This window comes from Sycon ciliatum, chromosome 4 (assembly GCF_964019385.1).
Source record: "Sycon ciliatum chromosome 4, ocSycCili1.1, whole genome shotgun sequence".
Taxonomy (NCBI): domain Eukaryota; kingdom Metazoa; phylum Porifera; class Calcarea; order Leucosolenida; family Sycettidae; genus Sycon; species Sycon ciliatum.
In genome coordinates, this window is record NC_088646.1 from 24,011,915 (window position 1) to 24,022,717 (window position 10,803).

General features: G+C 46.1%; 1 protein-coding gene across 1 annotated transcript; it reads right to left on the reverse strand.

Moving 5' to 3' along the window:
* Positions 1-720: 720 nt before the first annotated feature.
* Positions 721-8,650, reverse strand: LOC135815163 (eukaryotic translation initiation factor 2 subunit 2-like). The gene is made up of 8 exons (XM_065328419.1): positions 8,490-8,650; positions 8,222-8,392; positions 6,434-6,551; positions 4,840-4,886; positions 4,342-4,490; positions 3,992-4,048; positions 3,582-3,667; positions 721-954 (listed from the first exon to the last, which is right to left on the reverse strand). Exons 1-8 carry the CDS (start codon positions 8,505-8,507, stop codon positions 779-781), a joined length of 822 nt encoding a protein of 273 aa, XP_065184491.1. The 5' UTR covers positions 8,508-8,650; the 3' UTR covers positions 721-778.
* Positions 8,651-10,803: the final 2,153 nt, after the last annotated feature.

A 10,803-nucleotide genomic window follows, 5' to 3' on the forward strand; every position in this document is an offset into this window, starting at 1 on the left:
CCGCGGGCCTAGCCTGGCCGTAGCTGTAGCTCAAGACTGCACTCGTACTGGGTCACGGCGAAGTGTCTCACTCGCTCTACCGCCGCAAGTCTGGAGCGCTTTGCGCTGGTGGCTCTCGCGTGCGCGCGCTTCTGGTTGCCATGGTGCAAAAACTGCCGCACTCCTAGACCAGCGTCCCTTTAGTCCTTCGCGTACGCCAGCGGAGGTAGCGTCGTTGCGCAACGGCTGGACCTCGTACCCATGCCTAAAAATTAGAAGGCTACGTCTAGTAGTAGTAGCTAGTAGTAGTAGTACTTTACTCTTTAGTCTTTACTGCCATACTGGCTTCAGTCCAGCCCCCCCCCCCCCCCCCCGGGCCTCTTTGCGGATAATGCCGGCAGAAAAATTGGCAGAATTCGGTACTTTTTTTAGTACGTTTCATGCATGTTTGGTATGTGGATAAAGAAATGGAGCAGGAATTGCCCGCCATAAGGTTTGTATGGTCCTGCCAATTTCACAGCTTTTCGAGCATTATCTGCCAATGCCAACGCCCCCCCCCCCCCCACACACACAAGATCAAAACTGCAAGACAAGACTAGAGTCCATTATGGACTCTTACTCTTAGTATTATCAAGAGTACCGGGGGTTATGTACTCTTGCAAACACCCACCCACTTTCCAGACACCCACATATACAACCACGTACACGCATACGAACCCACACAAAGAGACAATAGAAGTAAATAGAACTTTTAAAAATGTACATGAGTGTTACATGAATAGAATGAAAATACCTAAGGTTAACCCTGTTTTGCTCTCTGTGCTGCACGCTTCTGTGTGACGGCCTGGAAACCAGACTTGATGGTAGCCACGGAGCAGCGCGAATTGCAGCGTTCGCACTGCAAGAAGAACAGGCGCGTCTCCTTCTGCAAGATGGTCTCTGGAGATCTGCATGTGTGGCAAGTGACGTACTCCTCTGCAGAGCAATAGATAAAGTCAGCGACACCAACAGACATTGTTACTTTGGTAGATACAGCTGGCAACAGCACAACAAAACGATATGACTGTAATAAATACAGTGAAACCTGTCTAGGACGACCGCTCAAGGGACTTTCAAAATGTGGTCTTTGTTACCTACTAAGGGTCATTTAACTGGAAATAGCTTCCCTTGGTCCTGGTTTCATTGGTCTTTTAGGACAGGTGGTCGCCTTATCCGAGTGGTCGCAGGCGCGTGCACCGTATGAGTTTTTTGGTGTCTGGAAACCACCTTTTTTCGGGCAATCTTGCCAAAAGAAAAGCGTGTAGTACGAGGTGAATAGCAATTTCTGGACATGAAAATAAAATAGAGGCCCACTGGCTGTGTGTTTTACATTTTTCATATCTTTTTGTATCTATTGTATGGCCTAATCCTTCATCTTTCCAAATATGTGACAATTGCTCATGCTGTGATCCCAGACACTTTATAGCGGGATGTTTTCGACAGGCCAATTTTTTGCCCTAAATTTCAGTGTATGGAATTCTGGACATGAAAGTAAAATAGCGTCAATAGGCATCCAATACTGCACCATTTTTGTTATTTTTCTATTGGTGGACTGCAGTTGGCCTCTTCACACTTCCAGCCAACAGGTCCAAGACTATACAGCGTCTGAAGTGCAGTGCACATGGGGAAGCCAACGATTCGTCCATTACTTCTTATTTTACTCAAAATTCAAAATTCTCATGCGACATAGTACCACAAAACTCGTTGAAATGCCTCCGAAGAAAAGGCTATCAACAAGGCACCGACACGAGGAGAAACTACAACAACCCAGCTGTCAACTACAACAAGAAAAAACTTCATCAACCTGACTGACTTGACTCTACACGCGACGAAAAATTATTTTACTCGAAAGGTCCAGAAATGTCCAATGTCCAGAAATAGCAATTCACCTCGTACTGGATTGGTTATCGATCCTGCAAACGCATCAATCGACGGGCAGTTCACAGTACAGTGACTATGTCCTTATTTCGAAGTGAGAGAGAGTTGCTTTGCATGCAGTTCGAAATACATTATTCTCTTTTTCTTCAGTGGAGAGTAGCCACGGAGGGATCGATCTCTAGCTCTGGTTCGCTCCTGGATTGGCGATGACGTTCAAGAAATCCGTTTTGTTTCGAAATTTGAGTCAAGCACGCGCGATGCAAGTCAGTTCAAGGATATGATTGACGATATCTCCTTCCAAACCGTTGACTTAAATCAAGATCGCCACAGCCTTTCGTTCTCGCTCATGTGCGCAGCAGAGATGTTCGTCAAAAACTTTGTCGACTGGAAGAGGTAAAAATGTGCGTCCATGATCCACTTGCGCTGCTTCAGAACGAAGCGCTGCTCCGGCGGCGACTCAAGGACGCGGGGCTTCGCTTTTCTTCCGCGAGCTTCCATCGAAGCGAGGTCCATAACTCTCTATTGAAATCATGTGGAACATTGCCAATACATGCTGAAAACTTCGTCATAAGAACAGAAAGAAAGATACGACGAATGTAAGCAGTGTTTTGATGAAACAAACAAGCCTGGAGACAGTGGAGTGGACTAGTGAAGTACCATAGTCTGATAGACATAGTGTTATAGACTGTAGTGTAGCCCGCGCAGCTAGGCCTATCAAAAAAGGTAACCCGTTTTATCATGCTATCGATTATACCGTAAAGTACCGCCAGAGCGCCCCACCATCTCATCCTTTCGTGGTCGTATTGTGGAGGTGGTCTGCTGTCTGTAGGTCATACGACATGAACCTTGTACACATATTGCACGTTTTGCAGTCAATCCGTACCTTCAAGACTAGAGGACACAAGCTCCACACAAAAACCTGCCAAGTGTGACCTTAGTACACTATGATTCTCACATCGTACACACTTCGTTGCACTCTGCCATACGATTTTCCTTTCTCTGGCTATAAAATCAAGGTGGGGCGCTCTCGCGAGACGGGGCGCTCTGGCGGTACTTTACGGTACATGTACCAACATTTCCATGTAACCGGCATCGTCCCCTCCCTCCATTCCTCTTTATTCTTATTTCTGTCCTTTCTACCCCTGTACCTGGTTCCCTCTCAGACGCGTTTGTGCCGGCATGATCTGATGATAGCAGTCGGACGAGCCCCGCATCTCATCAGCACCAGTGTTCATTGGTGCCCTGCACCCCTGATCTTGAGTCCCGGCCCCCCTCCCTCCTCCCTAGCCGACTGCCCTCGCCGTTATCTCCGACAGGATGTTCGGGGGAGGCGCATGTGCACAAAATTCATACATAATTATACAATGGGGCCCCAGAAAAAAATTACCAACTCTAGAAACCCCCCTTTCAAGACTCGGTGCACGCCACTGGGTCGCCTTGACAGGTTTTACTGTACTAATAATGTATGCACGTCACTGCCATTCATAAAGATTCCATTGCATGAGTCTCCATCGATCGTAAGCCTTTGGTACTAAACACCTTTACTGCCTCATTGATATATTTTTGCCATACAAGTTCCAGAAGTATTGTTGCAACGCATACAGTTTAGGTACCACCCTCACACACATCGCCTAGCAATGCGGTACTTTCTGCAAACAGGTTAGTCAAAGGCACCAGAGACTTACTGATGTAACGTCTGAGTACACTCTCTATCTGCTTCTGTTGATAGCGACCACGGATGATCAGCTGGTTGTTGGCATCGACGGAGCCACTGCAGCACACCGAGAGGGGAGGAAATAAGTAAAACAGTCGGAAGAGAACCGGTGGCAATAGAGACCTCCTTGTGCGTTGTACCTAGTGTTCTAGAGTAAAGTACAGTTGCACGCAACGTTAGTGCTTCAATGCTTTCGCACTTGATAGCTGTAGTTCAGCTGGTGTGGACGCTCCCTTCCGGAAAAACAGCAAATCTCAAAACCCATCGAACAGTGTAATGTCGAGTCCTCTTGCTCACTTGTTGAGCTGTAAAGAAAGCGAGTGCAGATCATTTCAACCTTCATATACAGCAGTAGCAATGCCACACCCTGACCGGACTTACCTGGTACCCAATTCAGCGCAGATAAATGCAAGCAAGTGCTTTGGCTGTCGATGCAGTCTGAACACAAGAGGACAAAGTACACACACACCACATAGGGCACCCAAAGGAACAATCAGAAGCTGGGAAACTCGTGATGAGAAAATGATAGAAAGCAAGTACAGAGAGAGAGAGAGAGAGAGAGAGAGAGAGAGAGAGAGAGAGAGAGAGAGAGAGAGAGAGAGAGAGAGAGAGAGAGAAAGAGAGAGAGAAAGAGAGAGAGAAAGAGAGAGAGAGAAAGAGAGAGAGAGAGAGAGAGAGAGAGAGAGAATCAGCCCAAATAAGTACAATACAATTCTTAAAAAGGAACTTACAGCTTGCAGATCTCTGTGAAGTTGACGAATGATGTTTTTCTTGTTCCAATACGTGTCACTTGAGGTGGCTTCAGCACAAACTTGGGTCTTTCTCCGAGCTTGTTCTCAGGGTCCTTCAGTCTCATGATGTCAAACACCCGATGGAGAAGCTACAAACACAACCAAGATCATCAACATGATAGTAAAAGGACAGGCACATGCTTCGATAATCGAACAGCACAGCAATGGAAAAAACCAGGTGAAGCACAGATGGGATACTGTAAAGCGACAAACTTTCGCGGTGTGCAAATATAGCGTTTTCATAAATCGGGCTGGTTCACGATGAGAAGCGTTTGCGATTCTATCTCTTCAGTCGGGTCTTGTACTGTCTACAATCAATGTGCGGAGAGGTTTGCGGCGATTTATATTCGCGAATGTGTGATGGTCGCGAAAACAGCAAAATTTAATCTCTAGCGAAAGTTTCTCACTTTACAATACACTATTAGTAGTGTCGCTTACATTCTCATATGTGTAGTCAACCTCAGGAAGCGCAGATGTGGTACTGGCTGGAGAGGAACACATCAAGAAAAATAGCAATTTAGTGAGAAGCCAACTACTACCTCCTCCATACACCTTGTCACTTTCCTCTGTACAATCACCACGCACAATGGGTCAAGCAAGTGTTTACGGAGAACGTGGAACACTGGTCTCCAACCACATTTGCTTGAGACACTTGATTGACTTTTGTAGTTCACTAGTGCACTTCTCCGAGGGAAGCATACAAAAAGGCAAATGCAACCAAAAGCTCGTCTCTTCTCACTCGTAAAAGTACTGGTACACACAGTGAAACCTGGTCAGGAAGAACACTGATAAGAAAAATGTTTGCCTAAGAAGAACTAGTATTCGTAACTGTATTGGATAAAACCCTGTGTATTCACTGGGTAAAACACATGGATAAGAAGAACTCCTGTTGTTGCGAACAAATATCATCGGTCCCTTGATGTTCGTCCTAAAGAGGTTTGACTGTACATGAAACACAATACAGAGCATGCTGCCAAAGGCTAGGCTGCAGGAAGCTGATGCTGTGAGTGTAGATTTTACGCAGCACGTGATTGTAGGGCTATCCTGGGTTCCAGTCGTCATATGGCGTTTATAGTCTGGATAGTCATTTCAAAAAGATCAGATTATTTTAGCCGGCACTGAGGGTGGCCGAATTCCCAAGGTTCACCTGTGCAAATCATTGTTCTCTCTCCCCTTAGGGACCATCGCAAAAGTTCGCAGAAGCCCCTGAAACGAAGAGCATACGTTTGGGGGGGAGGGAGTCGGTGCGAAAATCGCAAACCGGGCTTCAATTCAAAAAAGTATTGACGACATGATAGGAGCTGTAGGATTAGCATGCCATCACATGCACAGCCGGCGTAGATCGCTTGAATGTGAAAGCAATATACACCAATCAACGTTCATTGTAATGCTCAAAGGATACAACTGCATAGCTCTAGCTGTTCTCGTTCTTAGATCACCCACTGCAAGGTGATTATCATCGTTGCATTTATTAAGTGCTGTACATTGTTACGCACTGATACAACAATACTTGTGTAGTATATTATAATAATTATTATGTGTGAGCATCGAAGTGAAAAAATGAAGCCCATATTGTGACTGTCGTTTCGTTTGAGGGGGGAGGGAGGGGGGTCAGGCCCGAAACTCACGGTCTTCGTTTCGGGGGCTTCTGCGAACTTTTGCGATGGTCCCTTATAGCTCCATGTCCATGCAATTGTTATAAGGATGTCTAAAGTCCATATTCACCAATGCAGGTGCACCACCAAAGGGAGCCATATCCCCTAAACACCCGCATGTACATCCACCCACCTGCATGCACATCCACCCACATCCACACGCACACACACGCACCTGCTGTCGTGGACAAGGAAATCCGGTCGGAGGTCAAGCGGCCCAGTGCGCTGGCCATGCAGCCGTCAATACGCATACGATCGACATGTGCACTGTGCATGCAACGTTCTGTACGCACTGAGGGCGCCGGCCCCGAGTCATTCGACCAGATTTCCATGCCCACAACAGTACAATCACCCGAGAACTAAGATCATCATCTTACCTGCAGCACTTGTAGTGTCTTCAGCCGTATTCTCAGTACTGTCGGTGGTAACTAGAGCATCAAAGTCTGCTGCCTTCTTCTTCTTTTTCTTCTTCTTCATGTTGGGATTGAATGCACCCTGAACACATGAGAAGAACAAAGGAGGGAGCACTTGTGAATCATAGAGGGCAGCATCCAAGTCTTGGGCTTGGCCATAGGGCTATGGTTGGGATGGTTCTTTACGACAACATATCATTCGTCATAACAACTTGGCGACAAGGTGGGGGACACGCTGCAAACAAGAGCACAATAGCCTTCAAGATTGTGCACCTGCCTGCACATTCTCTATCCGCAGGTATGACAACAGACTTTCACATCATGTGGCATGGTTCGAAAAAACTGCACAAGCAACCAGTGCAAAAATCAAAACCAAAGAGCCACACGCAAACTCGGGAGAACCGAATGTCATGTGGTCTGAAGTCCTGCCATTGCAGTCTTCCAACAGCTGCATACTCTTGGGAGTTGGCGCTGCCAGGTGGAATACACTTCCACCGGCTTGCCGCATGTCTAGTTCACCAGCTGAATTTCGCTCATCCATCAAATTATACCTAGGGTTCCCTGTAAAAAGGCGCTGACGCCTGTTGGGAATTCCCTAGTAAAAGAAGAATAAATAATAATAATAATAAATAATAGTTACGCGCCGTCGCCGAGAAAAATAGTTACTATGACTGCATTCGGTTGGATTAGAGAGGGCTTTGTACTGTACCACTATATGAATACTGTATTACTCTTATGAAGTGTCCTCTATCTTGCCACCTAACCTGTCTTGTATGATACCGGTACAGTGTCTATCCGACAGGACAGGCATCCTGCACTATAACTATAATGAATCGAATGTAGGCACTGTCATATTATACTCAAGGCCTTTGCAGGAAACAGAGGCCACAGGAGCATTGACTACTGTACACCACAATGACATCCATGTGAACGTGCTTTCTACATGTACAGTGATACTTCAGTATAACATACCTCCAAGGGCCATGCAATCTGTACTTCATGGTGGAGGTACTGAGTCTGTATATCTAAGGTCTGAAGGATAACTGCTGATCTTGCTTGCATGCATTGGTTTAATACTGATGACTGTGGTGTCATGTATTTAGAGTCTAGTGCACGGTATTGCTTTGTGGTACAAGTATTACATTGTTCATGACAGATAAGTAGATTGGGTTGCAAGGATAGCATGTTAGAAATAATTGATTGGAACATCTGGGCCGCTCAATTACGTTAAGAGCACACGCTCATCATTGTATAATTGTTGATCATACGGGTCAGATCCTAGTGTTTACCTAGTCATGTAATTTCTCGTGCTGCTGTGTTCAGCTGGTTGGACTACTCTAATACCTTAATTACTAGCCTTCGATAGCAAGTGCGAGTGCGGGCTTTTGCTGCGCAACTGGTATACCTCACAGTGTATTTAGAATAGTCTTCAATAATAATCTAGGTCAGTGAGTTTCACTACTTCCTAGAACCAGTACAAGAAACACCAGGTCCTGAGATTGTGCGGTGTGCGTGCGTGTACGTGCCGTAGAAGAGTCTGATGGTCTTTCCCCTTCAGGTCTAATGACTGGTAGAACATAGTGTGTCCATACTACCAGAGGATGTTTTCTACAGGATACTTTATACTGGATTTTCACTGTATACATCATGTGCACTTAAAGCCGAACAGATACATGTAAGTCGGTTCACCTCCGTACGCGGCACACAATAATGTGAGTATTAAAAGGGATAAACACTTCACAGCAAACGAACCAAGTCATCTGCAACATCCTCTGTTGCAGCCGGAGCTACTTCTTCCGACTGGGGGATTTCAGCAGATTCGTCCGCAGTGGCGTCTGTTGGTGCACTTGCGCCGGCGTCTGCATCAAAGTCGACAGGTGTCTTCTTCTTCTTTTTCTTCTTCTTCAAGCTCAAATCGAATCCCTGTAAAAATTCAGTACATGGTAAAAAGTGATTCCACCACAGAAGAAATCAGCAATTTGACGACTTGAAGAAACATAAAACCCAAAACGTCACTTACCAGATCTGCCTCATCCATGATCAGCTTCTCTTTACAGCTGCCTTTACTCCAACTGAAAATTAGTTTGCTTGAAGTAACTATTACTTGTCCCTTCTCTTTCAGTGTGAGTAGTTGAAAAGATTTTTGAATGTGTATGTTTGTGGGAAATGAATGAAATGAATGGTCGGCTCGGCGGCGAACCCAGGCCAGCCTGATCAGCTGAGCTAGCTAGCTGTCAGTGTCAAGCTGTAGTAGTGTAGATCTACGACTTGTATGAGGCTAGTGTTACCATGGTTACGTAGTGTAGCTATAGCTGTGTGTGTACCACTGCACATACGTGTGTAGATCTAGCTAGCTAGTACTGTCCTGTGTAGCACGAAAAGACTGCTAGTGGCCGCGTGGGGGATCCCCAATTCCCCATCAAAATGGCGTCGGCGTGATCATGTGATGCGACCAGGGAGTCGTAAAAGCCCGGGAGAGGACACGGGATGCGCGCACGCGGACGATGTTTGCCTCGGCCAGAAAGTGAAGCACGCTAGGCCGGCGCGGCCGGATCTGCTCGATCCACGGCGCTGTGCTCGTCTTCAGGGCAGGGAGTCCTAAAATACCAATATTTTACAACTCGTTGTTGACACCATTATCCGAAACTGGTGGCGAAGGAAGGATAAACATGATTGTATGTCTGTCAGACTCAGTACACATGGTACAGGGGTGGGGAGTTGAGTGTGTGTGTGTGTGTGTGGGGGGGGGGGGGGAGGCGTGTGTATGTGCACATGCGCTTGTACTTTTGTGTGTGTTTGTACAGTGTTTGTGTGTGTGCGCGCGCACGTGCGTGTGCATTTTTGTGCACAATTCCGTTATGAAGTACAAATGATAGGTTTACCTTTTGTACACTCGCCAAGACTTCCGTTTCCTAAACGGCTCAAGTCACCGCGTACTCAGTATACGAGTAGAAAAGTGTTGAAATTATCAAGATTTATAAATAACGACCTGCAACCATGTACAATGTAGATAGATAGGGAACACACATTGATTGTTTTTAAAAGAATCCAGGCATTATCATGAATCATGGAACGAGTGCGTAATAATGCTCTATGTTGCGTTTTGACGATGCTGAAGGAAGGGAGCCGTTGCGATTCACTCACAACACACGCACAGAAGTCCACTCGACTGCAATTTCAGTGCAATTTCTGACACAAATTCATAAATCCACGAGTACGCTGAGGAAGCTCAGCGAATCTCCACAAGAACTTTCGCCCATCACCTGCAATGGAATATGGGCTGTATGATACGACCAGCGGCTAACACGGGAAGTGGCGTCATTTTCCACAAATCTCGTTTCATTCACAACCATTCGACTGCAATTCAGTGCAATTTCTGCCGCAAATTCAACTCCACGAGTACGAGGAAGCTCAGCGGATCTCAACACGAACGTTCGCCCATCACCTGCAATGGAATATGGGCTGTATGATACGACCAGCGGCTAACACGGCAAGTGGCGTCATTTTCCACAAATCTCGTTTCATTCACAACCATTTGACTGCAATTCAGTGCAATTTCTGCCACAAATTCAACTCCACGAGTACGAGGAAGCTCAGCGGATCTCAACACGAACGTTCGCCCATCGCCTGCAATGGAATATGAGCTGTATGATACGACCAGCGGCTAACACGGGAAGTGGCGTCATTATCCACAAATCTCATTTCGTTCACCCCAACTCAAATAAAAGTGAAGTACAATTAGGGATTTATCTTGCATTTCCATCGCCTCAGAATAAATTAACTTCGATAAACTGAGAGAGAATGAGTGAGGCAGCTGGAAGAATTGAAGATGAAAATAGAGATCAGAAGACCCGACGGAGCAATCGTCTCCGTGCTCTAAGAGAAATCGGAGAATGTCCCAATTAGTATTTCAAGAAGACATCACAATTTTCGAAAATAATAATTTCCTTGCCTCGCAACACCGTTCCCTGGCAGCGTTCCCCGGCAGCGTGAGGCAAAGATGTTTTCTGGGAATGTGTGCCGTGTCCTCTCCCGGGCTTTTACGACTCCCTGGATGCGACTCATGCGAGATGTAAGATCATGTAACACGTGACGCACCCAAGCACATTTTTCGAAAAGAGTGAAGAATTCGAAAAGCAACAATTATTTTTATTATTGCGCATGCATGGAAAAGATGACTTTGCCAAGGAGTCGAAGAAGATAATGAGTATCTTGTGAGCTAAGGACATATTGGTGGTAACCTTAGCCATGTGGCGTCGCCACACATTTGAGCTGCTTGCTCCTCTGCGTCCCCATATGAGGTGGAATTCATCGGCTGCGAGTCGAGTGAAGGA